The sequence below is a fragment of the Lycorma delicatula genome, chromosome 4 (genome assembly GCF_047948215.1).
Source record: "Lycorma delicatula isolate Av1 chromosome 4, ASM4794821v1, whole genome shotgun sequence".
Lineage (NCBI taxonomy): Eukaryota > Metazoa > Arthropoda > Insecta > Hemiptera > Fulgoridae > Lycorma > Lycorma delicatula.
Window position 1 is genome coordinate 45,626,746 of NC_134458.1, and position 19,832 is coordinate 45,646,577.

The 19,832-nt window shown below is 32.6% G+C and overlaps 1 protein-coding gene across 1 annotated transcript; it reads left to right on the forward strand.

Moving 5' to 3' along the window:
* The first annotated feature begins 2,537 nt into the window (after positions 1-2,537).
* On the forward strand, positions 2,538-17,958 carry LOC142322844 (uncharacterized). Its single transcript, XM_075361921.1, has 3 exons — positions 2,538-2,821; positions 8,008-8,180; positions 17,746-17,958. The coding sequence occupies exons 1-3, from the start codon at positions 2,627-2,629 to the stop codon at positions 17,819-17,821; spliced, it is 444 nt and encodes a 147-aa protein (XP_075218036.1). The 5' UTR covers positions 2,538-2,626; the 3' UTR covers positions 17,822-17,958.
* The last annotated feature ends 1,874 nt before the right edge of the window (positions 17,959-19,832 follow it).

The following is a 19,832-nucleotide window of genomic DNA, read 5'->3' on the forward strand; positions in this document are numbered from 1 at the left end:
TTAAGAAAATTTTACAAGATGAAATTACGTCTTCCAATTTGTAATACTGTACAAATATTATGATAATAGAAACATAACAAAAAAAATGCACGCGCGTGCTCACACACACAGAAAATCGTTTAATTAAAAAAAAGATTGTTTTTATATTCTTTGTACCACCATTATCTCTAATTAATAAATATAGACATAATTACATCTCGATTATCATAAAACAATAATTTTCTATAATAAGGTCATTCAGCGTCATTATAATCGTTATCTATTTTGTATGTTATGGGCAAAAAAAAAATCCTATTCTGAACGTAAAGGCTTCTTAATCTTCTTTTCTTACTTTTCTTTAAGAAAGAGTTGTCCTGTAAGCAAATTTATTCTACAGTGCGTACTCGTTTGTTGTTCAGTATATTACCTAACGGGCTACTTCCCATCGGACAACAGTTTCCATTACTTTTAAATAAACTTGCGTACTGAAATAATCTCAGCAAGTAAAACCGAAATTAATGATTTGCATTATAAAAAAGTAGTTATTAAGTCTGTGGTCGAATCAATAAATTTATTTATAAGGTACTACGTTAAGTTCAATCAAGGGTTACAGGGGTGTCTTTATTATGAATTTTTAAATTAAACTTCATCACAGGCTAATACAGAGCGTCCCATGAAGAAACAGAGAAACTTTCAGGACATGTTCTTGTGGTGAAAACAGCGAACCAAGTTCATACAAACATGAGTCTGGAAACGCTATGTTTTCGAGCTACGGCTAGCGAAAGATTTCACCCGGATATCAGCTAATAGAAAGAATTCCTACTGTAATTTTTGGGACTCAAATTAAGGAGTAAAGTTGGTGGTTTCTTATGTAATTTGAGCTGGAAAATAGGATAAAACAGGTCCAGAACTGTAACTCCAGTAGTTATTAAGATATCCGACGTAAAGCACAAAATTCGGTGTCAAAAACCAATTTTTTTTAGGTTTGCAGTACAATAGCTTTGTTAAATGACTAATAATAAAAGAATAAAAGGATAATGTTTATTACGTACAAAATAATACGATTTTCTATAAATTTTTCGTATCTTTTGCTTCAATAAAAAACCGATTTTTAAAAGTTTTAATTTAATTTTTATTGGCTGTATTTACATTAATTTTCTTATAATTAAATTCTCTACAAGTTTACTTCCTACATCCTCCGCATTTATTATCATTTAACAAAGCTATTATACTACGCACCTAAAGAAAACTTGTTTTTCGACACCGAATTTTGGGTTTTACGTCAGATATCTTAAAAATTACTGGATTTATAGTTCTGAAACCTGTTTTATCCTGATTCCCAGTTCAAATTACACAATAAACCACCAACTTTTCTCCTTAAATTAGGTCCCAAAAATTACAGTAAGGCTTCTTTTTATTAGAAGAGCAGAAATCCGGGGGAAATTTTTCGCTAGCTGTAACTCGAAAACAAAGTGTTTCCAGACAAATGTTTATATGCACTTTATTCATTATTTTCACCAGTAGAATGTGTCGTGAAAAATCTCTCCGTTTCTTCGTGGGACACTCTGTATATAAAAACACGTGTATTTAGGCTAAATATTATCTAAAATAAAAATTATTCGTCTGCTGAATGAGAGAATTAAAGAATAAAAGTAATGTTTATTCTAAAGGTCCTTTCACCATTTAAAGGCCTCGAGAGCGAGACTTTGCAAAATCGACAGAAAATCTTACAAAACGATGGTTAGGAAATTCTTTTAAGTTATACTACATTATTTATTTTACAGTTACAGAATCGCATTCGGAAACTGACCGATTAAATATTAATAATAATATTATATATATATATATATATAAAAGTAACTGGTTTATTCAGAAGAGGATCGTAAAGCAAGATCATTAAGAATGACTAAATATTGGGAGAAAGTTAAGAACTTAATGGCAAAAATCGGCAAAAAAGACTTGAATTATTCTGACTAAAGTGGTCCATTGCGGCCTTAAAAGTAAAAAAAAGAAAAGTATTCCAGAGTGTTTTAAAGAATAATTATACATTTTAAATGGTAAATATTAATTTTAATAAATTTTAAATTAGAATTTTAAATAATAATTCTAAAATATGTATAATAAACAGTTAAAATATGATCATTTATATAACCGATAAGATGTTTAATAAAATTTAACGTAGTTTGCACACACACACACATCCACCCACATATATATTTATATATTACATTCTACGAGATTTGTTCAATTTCAGGACCCTAGAACGTTTTTTGGGTTATAAGAAACAAAAATATTTTAGCAACATAACTTTGAATTTTTGGAAAGCTCTTTTTTGTACTTGTTAATGATTCTTTTATTTCGTTGAAACGGAAGTATCCGCTTTTAATCAGACAGAAAACATAGAACAAAGGAACTATCAATTGTATTATTTAAAAAATATAATCCAGACGTATAGTAATGCACGTGTATATTTATATATGCGCGTTAGTGATAAGATTATCTTTTCTTAATACTATAATTATTTATATACATAAGAAATACAGATTATCTGCGATGTTATCATTTTATGAGCATATAATGAATTTATTATACAATACCATTTTACTGACTATGTTTGATATGAAGCGGTAGTAAATAAGAAAAAAAAATGTTATTAGAACGAAATTTATTATTATTTTTAACAATAATTAAAACCGTTGTATGCCTAGATTACTGCAATCATCCATTTCAAGTAAACTATACGGAACCAAAACTAATAGTTCGTAAAGGACCATTTCCAAAATGGTGGCCAGATTTTTTTACGCCACATAGACGTATCGATTGTTTTGGTCATAAAAATTATGTGAGTATGTATATTTTATTATTACGTTCTTATTTTTTACTATAAAATAGGATTTTAAAAGCGTAAATGTTTGGTCTATATAATTACTAATATTAATGTAAAAAATGGTGTAATAATAATCATAATAACACGAATTACATCTTTTATCAAGTTGACGAAATCTACGCATAATAACTGGTAATAAATGCACATTAAATGGAAAGAAACTGTTAAGATCCTATTTAAAAACAACTACTTGTTTTTGAAGTCACTGAGGCTTTATAAATCAACTAATATTACGTTGATGAAAATCAGATTATCTAAAGGATTAGATTTAAAACGGCCTATGGCCTAATTTATTACTAGTTAAACATTCTATAAATCTATTTCTTCTAATATATAAAATAAGAGTGAGTGGTGTGTATGCAACTAAATACTTTCACACCACAAATTTTAGTTTTAAGATAAGTGAAATATTTTAGTAGGAGAGCCTGCTCTTTGAGAGTTCTTTCGTTTCAGGAGGAAAAGCAAATTTATTTCGTTTTATTTTAAAACATTTCTTTAAAAGATAACGGTTAGTACTGCTATAAAATTCAAAGGTTGTATCTGTATATTTGAGGTTTCTTTGGTATATTTTATTATGTGTGCTCTTATGTGCACATTACATAAAATTGTGTAGTGGTTTGCATTAATAAACACTGCTTCTTGAGGTTAACTCCATGATCGGATGAATAATTAAACTAATAACAATCGTAGTTTGAAGAATAATAATTGATCAAAAGAGGATTCGGATACAAGATACGAATTATGACTTGAGTGTATGCTTCACAAGTAAGTTGTAATTAGTGATATTTCTAGACCTGAACCAAACGAACCGTGAAGTTCTGAACTATTGATAAGTCGGTCAACAAGATTATAAGGTATATAATATAGTTTATACGATCCTGAAATTAAGAATCGCAAACCAACCATTGGCTAAAGTGTAACTCCTAACATACGTAAAAATTGGGGATTTACTCAGATTGTTTGCAAAGTTGTAATGCTGGTTTCGATAAATCAAAATATCATACTGCCAATTATTATTGTTATTATTTTTGTTTTAATATAACAAGAAAATTCAATTAAAATTATCTTGAAAATGTCAAAATAAATTTTAATTAAAACAATGAGTACCAGGAAAATATGACCTAGAAATCATATAAATCAATTTTAATAAAGAGATAAATTTTCCGAATAACAAAACTAATTGAAATTGTATGTATTTAATTTTTTTTATTTATATCAATAATAGTTTATTTACTTAACTTTTCAGTTGTCAAATAAGAAATAAAAGAAAGATAAATAAAATGTATTTCCTTATTTATAAATTAAAATAGAGTAAAATATCATATATATATATATATATATATATTTAGAAAATTAATACTTGCAAAGGAAAATCCTGTGCGTGGGTATGAGCCATTATATTTTGAGCAGAGATAGAATTATAGATACCTTAAAAATATTATAATAACATATTACATATAGAGAGTAGAAAATAACATTAAAAATAACCTTTCAGCCAAAAGCTACAACAAAACATGTAATTGACCAAATATATTTTGTATTGGCAAAATAAACAAATTATAATTTTAGCATATAACATATATACTTATAAAGGCATATTATATACATTACAAAAAAGCGTACCTGAACTAAGTTACATCAAAATAGATTGTACTGAACCAGAAGACTACCTAGATTTTTGAAATTAAATAGGAAAAAACTTCGGTTAAATTAAATTAAAAACATCGGTAGACCTAATCCATCCATCCATATCTTTTGTGAGATTTTATAAAATGATGTGGAACATATAACTGATTAATTTTTCCAAGTATACTTGAATTGTCTTCTACATACATTTAAGTCGGTACAAGTATTTACAAAAGTATTAGAAAATGGTCGTAAACTGTAATATGGAATATGGATTACGACGGATAAATTAAGATGTATTTTTATATATATACTAGCAGACCGGCAAAGCTTCGCTATTGCTAGATTTGAGTATATATATATATATATATATATATATATATATATATATATATATATATATATATATATAGATAAATGAACAAAATTGAAAGTTTGATAAAACATTAACAAAATGAATATTAAGAAACTTAATATGAAATTAAACCTTTCAATTTTACCCTTTCTCCCTTTTCCCCCTTTTCCTTTTCCCGTTTTCCTTTTTTCCATATTCATTTTTGCCATATTCCCTTTCCCTTTCTCCCATTTTCTCCCCTATTTATCTTTCCCTTATTTCCCTTTCCCCATTCTTCTTTTCCCCTCTCCCCTTTTCTTTTTTCTCTTTTTCCCTTCCATTTCCTTTTCCTCGTTCCCCTTTTATCTTTTTCGATTCTTCCCTTTTCCGATTTTTCCTTTTCTCCTTTTTTCCCCGCGCGTAAATCGGTCCAGTAGTTTTAGTCTATAGCGGGCACACATATCGGAAACATTGAAATTGAATCGTAAAATATTTAGTGTAGCGTGTGTTGCTTTTACCTCCAACAGATATCGCTGTTTTTCAAAAAAGCCTGTTTTTACCTGTCATAGGTATGACATCTATATAATAAAAGGTATATAAAAACACGCGCGTATTCAAGTGCAACGTTGTGTCAAAATTTCAAATCAACCGGTGAAGAAATTTCAGAGAGTTAAGATTTTGAACAAACGAACATTTACATTTTTATTTATATAGATAACACTAAATTCTTAATATGTAGTTGCCTGATTGTTAGAACACGGAATTCTTGAAACAGTATTTTAGTAGAGTGAAGCCTGGGTTCCCCAAGGCTGCTTTTAATATATGCTTTTGTATTATAAAGACTTTATAAAAAGTACACACTTACAGCGCCACCCCATGCCCTATGTCGTATAGTAATAGAGACTGAGCAAATGCAAAGTAAATTAACCTGCATATTCTGGCGTATTTTAATTTTTTTATTTTATTGAATTTAAATATTAAGTATTTAAGATTACGACAAAAAATATTTTTATGATGATTCATCTAAGTGTGTGTGAGTCGAATGTAACACCTTAGTATTTTAACGTGAAACGTTCTCTAATCTCGGGAACTGACACGATGGGTTGTGAATCACAATTTGATAAGGGTGCAGTTAAACTATTAAGATTAGTCGGTTGATCACGGCTACTAGGGGAAAAGTTATAAATATACATTTTTTTGGTATTAAGTGTCAATATCTGTAAACCAAGATTTAATGGTGCCAAGGCCCAGTTCAGTTATTTTTTTTACTTCATCCCAGGATGGACCGGTGTATATTAATTATGTGTCATCAGCGAAGGAAATAATCTCACAACCGTTCAATTCAATAAATCATTAATTTATATTAAAAATACTATAGGAGAAAGGACAGTTCCCTGGGGAAGACCGTATTCAGAAAACATGATCTGAATTTTATGTGTATTAAATTATTTAATATTTATGGAAATTTAGAATATACTTTGAAATTATACAAAAGAAAGAAAGTTTTTAACAGAACAAAGTTATTATTTAAATAGAAACAAGTTTAAATAATAGGAAATTTAATTCAATAGTGATATTAAAAAAATATATTTATTATTCCAGTACTGATTTGCGTTTATGAGTTAAAAGAATTAATGATGAATAGTAAAATATCAAAACTTAGTTTTCATTTTTAATGAGTGATGAATAAAGAAGAATTGCGTTTTACGTGTTGCAATTTAAGGATATTTTAAACGAATTCAGTAATAATTGAGACTGAAAATTGGATCTTCAACACTTCAAAAGGTTTCATTGCAACTGAATTCTCAATGTAATCGCACGCATTTTATGAAAGTTTAGTTTTTTTAGATTTCACTAACAGAATAAAATAATTTTTTGATTGATAGACTGAAAAAGAAGTTTTTATTTAAAAAAAAGGAGAAAACTACTTCTCGGAATATATTATATTTTATCTGAGATTTAATAATTTTAACTGGTCTAATTTACCGTTGTTCAAAATATCTACCTGTCAGAACGTGATTTACTAGATTTTATAGAAATTTTCACATTTCAATAATTTTATTAATAACATATACTGATTACAGTCATTTTAACATTAGTGTGTTCCGATGTATAACCGTTAAAATTCTTAGTTCTGCTATTAGTAGAATTCATATAAGTCGACCATATAGGGCGCATGGAATGAAATATATTTCTTTACTTTCCTTTTTATGTTAAGTACTTTTTTATGTTTATATTAAGCAGGAGCCACATCTCTCACTTACATCAGTTGAAAGGGGTGATATCTACCCATTCAACTGTAGGTAGCATCACAGACATCTACCTACAGTTGAATGGATCACCGTCAATTCTAGTTACTATTAAATTTGATGAATTCAGTATTAGTTGAAACCATGATAAACCTCAGCTTAACCTACGGCTGCCCATATGTCACTGTGAGCCGCATTAAAAAGTATAGTGCAATTTCAAACTAAAATTACCGACATTCCAAGCTACTGATCAAAATGTAATACGGAATCACCATCCTACCCGAGGGATGTGTAAACCAACCCATCGATCTTCCATTGGGTTGTGCAAAGAATAACAAATTTTTTGGGGGGATTTATCTGGTCTGGGGTTTCCCACAAGCTACGGTTACGCCCGATCAGGGTAAAGTCACCTGGCTTTAACCGATTCACTACATGAGATAGAACCACTTTTTCATAGCCGCTTGATCTCCAAATTTATTCTTCTACACGGGATTTGGGAACTGGACTGCCAGTGGGATTAGCCGTAATTTAGTGAAAGTTGATCCATATTATTCAAATTATTGATAAATATATATATATATATATATATATATATACACACACACACACACACAGACACAAAATTAATTCTATTTACTTAAAAAGATATATCCCCTATTGTAAACGAACGTTTAAGGACTTGCTAGATATGCATTTAACCGAGCTTTAATTTTTTTATATAAACTAATCTCTTCAATAACTATTAATCTACAACATAAAATATAGTTTCGAGAAACAATATCACAGGCTGTTTCTTTAAAAACTGTTACTTTATGCATACATACGAGTATGCATAAATACTCGTAATATATACAAGTACGTATAAATATTTATAGAAATAATAAAACATTTTTTTTTAATAATATTTAATTAACCGATTGATTAATTTGCAGTGCAGAAGTACAACAGACTGTTGTCTTGGTCTTGTCTGTTCACGATATCGTTGGATCGCTGATACTACAAGTTTTAATATATGCACATATCCTGTAGAAGATATTTTATCACTTGCTACAAAGTGGGCTATATTTTTCTTTACAAGAAAATTAGGTTGTTCTATAATTGACAGGTATATTATTTATAATTTACAGATAAATAATAATAAATAAAATAATTATTCATGGACTTTGTAAGACTTTTCCAACAAATACTTTAGATAAATCTCTCAGTTCGATAAAATTTATCATACAGGAATGTTATAGTGATAATATCAGTACATTAAGTGAAAAAAAACTTTCTAAATGATCTAAAACCGATCTCAATATTTGAGTCGTCCAGTTCCAAAACTCATTATCGGATCTTTTGAAGAAAATTAGTTAGACATCTATTCAGATAGTATTTTGTACAGCCATCACTGCTGTGTAGTTATTATTTTCCTAACCCCACTCCAATTCCCTTAAAATACCGTGTAAAAATATCGTTATTTTCCAGAAGCCACTATGTGTCATAAGGAAAATATAGCAAAACCCAGTATGTATGGCTAATTTTTACTGCAAAAAAATCGCGTTAAAGCCCATCAGGGCTAGGAAAGGGTGGGGTGTGACAATCGGAATCGTCACATGGTGGGTGTCTTCTCCTACGAGGGTTGGGATGAAAAAATCCACTATATGCATCGTATTTGTTATTATTGAATAGTATTTATTGTTTGCAAAATCCCACTGTGTCCTTATATGCATTTATTAATATCTATTCACAATAATTAACTAACGTATGACATTCAGGGCACAAAATTGGAATTATTTTTATTATTTTTAATTGGAGTATATAATATAAAGGACTATTAGCTATATAGCGGGTTAATAAAAGGGGTATTCTTAACTTCGTTTGCAACTTTTTAGTTGCAAACGAAGTTAAGAATATTTTGTGTGTGTTTATACTGTTATATTAAATATTGTTTTTTTTACACTACATTATGAATAACGAAAGAAGTATTATTCACTGTAAACAGATTAAGGAAATACCGGTCAGAAAAGGACGAAAAAAGCACTCTTCGCCGCATTATTACATTTTTTTTTTTTTTATCTGCTACTGGTGCTTGCTAAACCTGAGCTTATTTAAAAAATAAATTAGAAATTAAAAAAAATATACCTGAAAAAAATGATACCCAGTTAAAACTTAAATTTTGTTAGGGAAAGACTGATGCATTTTATAAGTTATTATGAGATGAGGAAGATAGTGTTAACATTTTAAGTTTTGATGTTCAGAAAAACTTAATTTTGTCAAAATTGCCCGACCAGTCAGCGCATTACACAGGGCAAACTTATTTGTACAATTTTATAATTTCTGAGGTTTCATTGAAAATCTTCACTGACCAAACAAAATACGTTTGCTTAACAAATAGTTAGAAAATGGATCTTCAAAATCGTCTGATGAGAATGCATCATGCGTTTACAAAATCCAGACTTGTCCATTTTTCACATAATTCACTTATTTGCGGATGGTTGTGGCGGACAGAACAAAACAGTATTTTAACTGCTGTGTTATGTTTTTGGTTCCACAAAGAATCCTCTCTACAGGTTCAAAAAGTACAAATCACTTTCCCAGTGGTAGGTCACTCATTCCTGCCTCCGGATCGGAATTTTCCCCTGATTGAAAGGAAAGTTCGAAAAAGAACAACAATTGTTGCTCCCAAAGAGTATATTGATATTATTGATAAAAATTCCACAGAAATCAGACTGCTGTGTATAGAATTTTAAAAAAGGGTGTCTTGATGTTATGAAGAGGCCATCCCGATGGTATTTCAAGTTCAATCCTTGCAAACGCTTTATTCTTACTAAAAACCTTCCTGGTGGCTCAGTTCTTTTCCGAGGTGAGCCTTCTTACATGTTAGATATAGAGGAAGGTAAGGGAATTCGCAAGAGAGAGAAAAATTAGTATGATGAAATCTGAAATAATATTGAAAGGTAAACAACTGAAATCATAAATTAAAAGATATGTTTCCTTCTAGCTAAATATTATGGAGAAAATTGGATAGAAGATGACCAGGTGTTATTTTATAGAAACTTAATGGATGTAAATGCCTATGACAATAGTAATAATTCTGTGACTAATAACTCTGATTAAGATGACTGCGGTAAAATAAATGACGTTGAAGATGATATAATGATTTAATATTATTCTTAAGCATTTTTTTTTTTTTTTTTTTCTCAGCTCCCCTGGGCCGGACCGACTTGTTGGTATTACGCCGCCCAGGGGAGTGTCTTTAAACTCAAATAGGCCTCCCCACCTACCGGCTATATACCGGCAAGGCAGGTCGGCCTACTGGTTAGCTCTTTTTGAGAGTTCTTTATCAATATTGGCCCCTTGGGGACCCAAAAGGGCAATACTAATACACCACGCCAGACCCAGTTCGCCGCGACGCGGTACCGGGTCCCTTCAGTATTCAGTGTGCTCTTGCCTGACTGTTACCCGTGGAGTCCTTGGTGGCTCATCAGTGCCAACACACCGCAGCATGCTGGACCTCACCAGCAAGGCTGTCCACCCAGTCCTATTCTAGCCAACACCTTGTCTTCTCTCATCGGAGTATTTCTGTAGAACAACTTGTCTAACAAAACTAGCAAAATTATTCCAGTTTGACTCGCTTCTTAGCATGTAGTCTATTGTTGTCTCTGGAGTTATACCTGTGAGTGCCTTACTACGTCTAAGTGTGTCCCACCTATTGCACTCAAAAAAGGTGTGTTCAGCATCATGTATCTCGTTGCAGTAGTTGCAAATTGGCTCTTCTCTCTTGCCTATTTTGTGCAGGTAGTTATTGAAGGAACCATGTCCTGTAAAAAACTGCGATAGGTGATGATCAACCTCACCAAATCTTCTCGACAACCATGGCTTGATGTTGGGGATGAGGGTTCTCGTCCATCGACCCACAGCTTCCTGCGACCATCTTTCCTGCCAGATATTATAAACGGCATCCCTGACCTCTTGTTCTGGCTTGCCTTGTGCCCTCTCCACCCTCTTTTTTGTGATTAGGTCAATAGGAGGTGTACCCGATAACACGCACAGGGCGGCATAGGACACTGTCCTGTATGCGGACACAACACCTAGGAGCACACACCTCTGCGTCCTCGCCAGTCTCTCTTTGTTGCGCCTGATGGCGATAGAGCGCCACCAGGCCGGAACGGCATACATAAGCGAAGACACGACGGTGGTCGCCAGTAAACGGCGCTTTGAGGCCCGAGGGGCATTCTGCGATGACATAATGATGTTTAGACTTTTTATCATCCTTTTTGCCTTGTTGCATACATTGACTATGTGCTCGGTGTATCTACCGTTTTTCTGGAGGATAACTCCTAAGTACTTGATGTTATTGGCTTCTTCTATAGCATGACCGTTGATGGAAATATTGAACGGTTCTAGCACTCTTCTACCCGTAAAGGCAATACACCGGCATTTTTCCGTAGACAGTTGCAGAACCCTGGACCTCAACCACTTCTGTATAGTGTCGATGGCCGCATACACCCTCTCCCGCACCTCCAAGACCGTCCTTCCCTCTACGAGGACTGCAAGGTCATCTGCATAAGCCAGCACCTGAACGCCGACAGGAAACTCCTTCTGAAGGCGTTCATCTATAATCACCAGCCACAACAACGGCCCCAGAACAGAGCCCTGCGGAACTCCACCGTGCATTTGAAAATGTACTGTTTCTTCCTGTGCTTCCACCACACATCTTCTGTGGACAAGTAACATTCAATTTGCCTACGCAGGTACGGGCTGAGGCCCCTAGCCGCAATTGCGTCATTAATATGACCCCAACCAATAGCCCCGAACGCGTTTTTTATGTCTAGTGATAGCATCAGTGGAATTCTCCTGGTTCGCCAAGTGCCTCTCTTCACCTCGTCGGCCCATCCCGAAATTCGGCAGATAGCCTGCACGGTGGATCGCCCCCGCATAAACCCGTACTGGTTAGGACTGATTCCGGCTCCCTCTTCTAGTTCTTTGATGATGCGGCGAGCCAGCATCTTTTCTACTAGCTTCCCCATCATGTTAAGGAGGCTCAGGGGTCTATAGGTTATATCTTCCTTCGAAGAGGTGCCTTTAGGTAGGAATACCACTCTGGCCTCCTTCCAGCAGTCGGGGAAGTCTCCGTTCTCCATGCCATGGCTGGCAATCTCGAGCATCTCCCAGGGAGCCTTCTGAACCAGCTCCTTGATCACTGCCGCGGGAATCTTGTCCGGGCCAGGGCTCTTTTTGGTTGCCAAACTCCTCGCCGCAAGTTGTAGCTCTTCCATGGTGAATCTTCTATTGTCGCAAGGTGTGGATCTCACGATATCAGGCACTGTATGCGGGAACAACCTGGCTACCTCCCTTGCAACACTGGTCTTATTGAGGATAGGAATACGTCTCCCGAACTTTTTGGTCACAATACGATATGCCTGGCTCCAGGGATTGCTGTCAAGCTCTTCGCAGAGCCTGATCCAGCAATCCTTTTTACGTCTCTTAATAGCCTTATTGAGCGTTCTTCTTGCCTCGAGGTATCTATTGGCTATTTCCTGGTACCCTTCTCTGTTATTTCTAAGAATACGTTGTTTCCTTCTCCTAAGGGACTGGAGCTCTTGTCTCATTGCTTAAATTTCAGCAGTCCACCAATATACGGAGCGCCTCCTTGTATTGTTAGCTGCCATTCTGTCCATTTCCTGCTTTATTATATTAGATAAAGCCTCAGGTGATTGACCGTTACATACCTGTACCGCCTGAATTTAACCCGTATGCATTTTCTCTTCTTTGTATTTTTAGGGATGTTGTACGAAATTCAGAAAACCTAAACTTTCAATTCTTTGAACTAGTTCACTATTATTTTGAACTAGTTCACTTCGGTTACTGTCCATTCTCTTTTATCCTCGTACTATGGAATTAAATGTCCCCCATTACTGTTTGGTTTTTAACAGTTTACATTTTTTTTCAAAATATAATTTATCGTTACGTAGCGTTTCTTAATGTTTCCATAGTACAGTTTAAATTTTAAATGTATTAGTATAAAATATCTGGTTTCTGCTAGTCAAAACCTTAAATTAACCGTAACTTATTACTATTAGAATACAGGCAACTTGTAACCGTCTTTCTTTCTTTTTTCCAAGCGAAAATATTTAATAATTTATTATTCAATTTACAACACGGATCTGGTAAGAAAGAGAAAAAAAGGAGTTTACTAAAGTATCATCATAATACATACAGTATATATGTTTAATGTTCATGCCTTAATAAAGGAAGTGGCCTACGAAGTTAATGAACACTTTACACCTGGGTCTGAGCAACTTAAGAAAGCGATTTAACTTCTTGCAAGCAATCTTCATCCCGGTTTAAGATTCCTTTAACTACATATTTAGTAAACAACACACCTGGAAACCAGGATACAATATTATAAATCTATCTAAATAATTTTCTCTCTTTTAATATTCATGCACTAAATTTGTATTTTTTGTTGATCTCTTTTTATACTTTTACGTGTAAATTTATTTGATCACATAATTAAAATGGTGTTAACATTATAACAGGATTTAAATGAATGTACCAGTGATAGGCGCGGTACTACTAGCCACTACAAGGTGGTCTTAGGTTTGATTCCCGATCTGATACTGCGGCTTCCAAGTATCGTCCGACTGTAATAGTCCACAAATTTGATACCATTTTTTTAATTTTAAGCTTATAGTTACAGTTAATCTACGAAATTTTAATTTTAATATTTTATTTGTTTAATATATAACCAAATAAATTATAATTTTTTTATATTATCGTTTTAGAGTTAATTTAATGAAAAATAAAAATAAAAAAAACAGTATATTTTCATTTTCTACATTTACTTTTTTAAATTACTCTTCTGTATTGTTTTCCTTCCGTTTTTTCTTTGTTATTTGATTTTTCCTTTACTAAAGATATCAAAATACACATTATTTTCAAAAAATGTAAATTAAAATTTTAGTTCCGCTTTACTGAATGATCTTTCTTTTTCCTGTTTAGCCTCCGGGAATTACAGTTTAGGTATTACTTCAGAGGATGAATGAGGATGATATGTATGAGTGTAAATGAAGTGTAGTCTTGTACAGTATCAGTTCGACCATTCCTGAGATGTGTAGTTAATTGAAACCCAAACACCAATGAAGATCGTATCCACGATCTAGTATTCAAATCCGTATAATAGTAATTGCCTTTACTAGGACTTGAACGCTGGAACTCTCGACTTCCAAATCAGCGGATTTGGCAAGATCCGTTCACCACTAGACCAACCCGGTGGGTTTTACTGAATGAACCTTTCTTTTTCCTGTTTAGCCTCCGGTAATTACCTTTCAGATAATACTTCAGAGGATGAATGAAGATGATATGTATGAGTGTAAATGAAGTATAGTCTTGTACAGTCTCAGTTCGACCATTCCTGAGATGTGTGGTTAATTGAAAGCCAACCACCAAAGAACACCGGTATCCACGATCTAGTACTCAAATCCGTGTAAATTGTAAAAGACGAACTGGTAAATTTTTTATAATTACAAAACAAACAAATAAAATCAAAATAAATACGTTATACAGCTTTAATTATTACATTTTTAACTCTATGATAAAATGTACGTTGTAAAGAATTACAAGGCCATTTAGTACACCTATCATGGCATTAAATAATTTTTTTTTAAATTTTACCCATTTTGCTTCAATTTTTTGTTTTTAATAAATAAATTTTGGCTCAGTTTCATTTACATAATTTTATTAATTTAAAATTTCTTATATACTATTCTTACCTTATAGTTTTTTAATTTATTAAACTTTATTACAATTACAATTACTTTATTATTTACCTTACAAAATCACCTGATTTTTAATTGATAAAAAATGTGAGGTTTTTCATTGAACTTTATTCTTTTAATATCATTTTCTAAAAAAAAAAAAAAACAGCAAATTTTTAATCTAATTAGATGATAAAATTAAGCTTGTGTAAAAATTACAGCAACTATCAATCAGGTATTAAACTTATACTAAATTATACGTACCCGTTTGTCTTATCAGTCTCTTATACTTTATTTTTAACATCAAAACTATCACTCAAAATAATTTCTAGTCAATAAACATTGTTTTTATCATACGCAGTTTATAAATTATCTAAAATCTCATTATCGATGATAACGTAAGGAGAAATAAACGCCATTATATCCATAAAGAGTTACAAGTACAATGAATATTAGCTTTGCAAACCAGTATATTTCGTTAATAGACAAAATAAACTGAAATAACGACAGTTTGTTGAAAACGTTATGCGAGACTCTTAACTCAAATTGTTAAGAAATGCTAAAAATATACTTATAGCAATTTTCTACACGGTTAAACCCAGTTCTGCCAAGAAAGGAGGAAAATCCAATTTACGTGCAGCAACATCGGATATGTAATTTGATGGTAATATTTAAAGGTATATGCGTTGATTTTTCAATGTAATGATTGTAATAACTGTTATACTTTTGAATTATAGCCTATTCTGGTTAAAGTAAATGTATTATCAACATTTTGTTGTTGATAATTTTAATACAAATTGTATAATTTGGAAGCTGAATGTAAAAAAATTACATCGTAATAATTAAAATAGCATCAATATTAATAGTTATATTTCATTATTAATTAGTAGTCGCTTGCTACTCTGCAGCGTTATTATTACAAATTAATGTTATTAATTTCATGGCCCGAAGATGTGTCATCAAGCATCGACTGACCTTAAAGTGATTTTTGTATAAGTAATGACCTCGGAAAATTCCTAAATTATGAAATAAATGAAGTTATTTTGAGGTTTCTCAGAGGAAACTCAAGTTTGGAGTCCGATGATGCTTGGTGACATTTCTGCGGACCATTCCGAGCAGAATAAGGAACATCAGCCCGATCCATCCAGTAGAACGTCCGGATGGACTGTAAATAGATTTTCATACTGCGTGCTCAAAACCTATTTCCAGTTCGTCCAAACGTTCTACTGGACGGATCGAACTGATTTATTTGTTATTCTGCTCTGAATGGCCAGCAGATATGACATTAAGCATCGACAGACCTCAAAGTTATTTCCTTATGACTAATAACATCAGAAAATTTCTCAGTTAAGTAATAAATGAGGATTTTTTAAGGAATTATGAGAGGAGACTCGAGATTGGGGCCCGATGACGCTTGATGATATATATTTTGGTTATTTCCAGTAGATTAAAAAAAACTTCAGCCCGATCCATCCAGTAGAACGCCCAAACGGATTGCAAAATAAGATTTCAGAACTTTTTAAATAAATATGTTATAGTTTAATATTTTAATAGTTATCAATTACCTATTATTACATCTGTTGTGTGATCCTACTTGAATTTAATCATGGTACAAATTTTATAAAGAAAAGGTTGCTAATGTAGATGTACGAGTTGTTAATTTTAGATTTGAATAATTATGTAGATAATTAAAAAATATAATATTGTATTTTTTGGGTTAAATTAAAGGCATTTTTCTCTGGAATTCCTGGAGCCACATACCTATTAATAACTCCTTCCTCTGATTCAGTATAACCTCAAATAAGAAATGGTAATTAATTACATAAAAAATAATATTATTTTCTTGTATAATCATCTTAAAATTTGATTTCATTCATAGGGATTAAACTTTAAACTTGACATACCTAAATTTTGATGAATCGAACTATTATTAAAGAAGTACCCTGTTTCTTCCTCTATATATTTGTGTATATAAGGTAAATTGACTTCTCGTTCTTCAACGGGGTTGTCAGTGACTATGTTTTTGTTAAAAAAGTAAGTAAACAAATAGAATAAAATTATTACTGCAATGGAAGTTTATAAAGGAGCGAGTGTTTTATCGGATGACAGCGATGAAAGTCAATAAATTACTTGCTTGTCGTCGTCTGCTTCTCTTTCGGAAAAAATCTGTCTCGCACATAGGCTCTTTCTAACTTTAACCAAGTAATATAAATTGAGTACACACTTGTTAATAGTAGCCAGTGTAAATAAATACTCACACGTTTTGTAAAATATACCTTGATGTAAATATATAGTTTTTATAAGACGATTATAAATATGTTTAATTTAATAATTATAGGGATCGGAAAAAAGTAAATGGTATCGGTAATCTTTATGAGTTTATAAAATTTATTAGAACATTAATTCGTAACATAAAGATTAAAAAATTATGCTGAAATTTTGCTTTAAATTTTTATCATGATTAAATATTTCTTAAACAGATTTCCGGTTAATCAGAGTTAGAAAAGCGGAGTTTTATCTATCTTATTATTTTCAAACTGAAAAACTATCACTTATTCAGAAGTTTGATAGAAAAATTTTCTGACAATGTATAATAATGGCTGTTTAAAATTTACCGTCTCTGTAACTTGACCAGAAAATTTATGTTACCATTTTCTTTTAAGGAAGTATTTTTTTTTTTGAGATACGTTCCTATTTTTATTGATTATTTGTCAGTTTATTTTTCCTAGTGTATAATTACAATTTTTTAATGTTATAATATTAAAAAGCAGTCGTTTTCATTACACCTTACGACCATATAAGTTGATCCTTTTAAAATAAAAATTAAAAAACTTTTAAATTGAATTCAGTTTAATTTGAAACAGTAATTTTTAAGCATTGGAGTGAGTTTTCTTATATTTTAACTGTATTACTTTTATTATTTTTCAGAATATGGAAAAAACGTGGCGACAATTATACCGATGAAAAAAGAAAAAAGAAATACGACATTCGTTATCTTATTTAATTAAATACTTATTTAATTTATTAAGAATAATTTTAATAATTATAGCAGGAAAAACCCATTGTTATTATTCATAAAATGTTTCAACAGAATTTTCCTTAACTGATACTCTATCTAAATATACGTTATTATTATTATTATTATTATTATTTTTTTTTTAACTGAATTTTTACGGGCATCGACTGCTAAGGTCATTAGCCCTCGTCACATTCTTTAAAAGAAATTATTATCTCCATCAGGATCGTCATATGTAAGGGTGTAAAGGGCCCTTACATTTTATTTAAAAACACAAACTTCACAATAAACATTAAAACATGAAAGACAAGGACAATCACAAACACTTACGGGGTGTAAAGGGCCCCAATATTAAAATTTGAGATAGGTTCTCAAAAGACCATGAAATTAAAATTAAAATTAATCTTATCAATACCATATCTTTCTTTCTTTCTTTCTTCTACGTAGTCTCATTTATAGTTTGTTTAAGCACCCTCGGGGCGACCAGAACCGCCGTTGAGCAGTATATCAGTCGTGCCAGGGTGCCGTGGCAGTTGAATCCTTCTTATATCAGGCCATAGGCATGCACGGCGTACACCCATAGCCTCGCGGCCTCAATCCACCCTTGAGGGTCCCCCATGCCATCATCGGACACACCCCGACTCACTGCTCTTGAGTGCAGGTGAGCCAAAATGGCCTAGGCAAGAGGGCTACCTCCCGTCACTATACGTGCCACGCTTCGAGACTCCCTTATATGTATTTATAAAACTACCGCTTAGATTATCTTTTACCACAGCTTTAAACTTCCATTTTACAGACTTTTAAGAAGTCCACTGGCGTGTAAAAATGCAACTATATTTTCTTCATTTCCATTATCCAGATCAGCACTAATATTACTTGTAAGACGGAACCTCTTTCTGAGGTCCTCATATATGGTACACTCTTCTATTAGATGCTTGATTGTCAGTGTTTTATTACAAACACCGCACATTAGTCTCACTTCGCCGGTTAACAAATATAAATTTGTTAATCGCGTGTGACCGATTCTAAGTCTGGTCACCGCTACTTGTTCACGGCGAGTCAACTTAAAGTCGCTTTTCCATTTATAAGGAGAAGTTTTAACGGAGTTTAATTTTGTATTTAAACTCCTCCATTCAGCGTTCCATTGTTTCTTACTATGTTTGTTAGACGGTTTTTAACATCTGCCACTCTTACAGGAAATGCATCCAAATCATCGCAGACTGCCAGAAAGGCAACAGCCTTTCTGGCAGCTTCGTCTGCGATTTCATTATCTGTAATACCAGAATGCCCCGGAGTCCATAGAAACACGCATCGCTGTCCTCGTTGTTTTAGTACATATAAAATGGACAGGATGTTTGCAATTAGGACATCCTTAATGTTCTTGTTCCGAATTGCAACGAGTGCACTTAATGAATCGGAACATATTAGCACTCTCTCTTCGCAATAGTGTTCAGTGTAGCGAAGAGCTTGCTGAATTGCAGTGAGTTCTGCAGTGTAGACACTGGCCACATCTGGCAGTCTCCAAAAGTGGGCTTCTTCATTTACATATATCGAGCATGCAACACCAAGTTCGGTTTTAGAACCGTCAGTATAAATTCTAATATGTTCTTCGTAACTACTGACGGTTCCTAAAAATTCCTGCTGGATGATCACTGCTGGTTTCTTTTTTATTTCTCCTTGAGAGAGATCCAAACTTGTATTTACCGCTGGCAAGAGCCATGGCGGTATTTCTCTAGTAGAAATTGCTAGAGTCTCTGGTATAGCAATTTCATATTTTCTTCTTAATTCGTGGTACCTAATTCCGGCTGGTCTGGAATAGGTAGCACGACGTTCGTATAATGCAGCCATGGGATGAATCGTAAACAATTTATTATTTATATGAGCAGGGAAAGCCCATATATTTGCTGCATATCTTAACAAAAGGATCTCTCATCTATAATGTAGTGGCATTATTCCGGCTTCAGACATCAGACTAGCCGCCAGACTTGTGCGGAAAGCA

What these genes read in the sequence shown, in the direction of transcription:
- LOC142322844 (XM_075361921.1), top strand. Translation starts at nt 2,627, where the DNA reads ATGTTATTAGAACGAAATTTATTATTATTTTTAACAATAATTAAAACC. An exon ending in GTTTTGGTCATAAAAATTAT is followed by an intron (nt 2,822 to 8,007) that starts GTGAGTATGTAT and finishes ATTAATTTGCAG; the next exon opens with TGCAGAAGTACAACAGACTG. An exon ending in GGTTGTTCTATAATTGACAG is followed by an intron (nt 8,181 to 17,745) that starts GTATATTATTTA and finishes ATTATTTTTCAG; the next exon opens with AATATGGAAAAAACGTGGCG.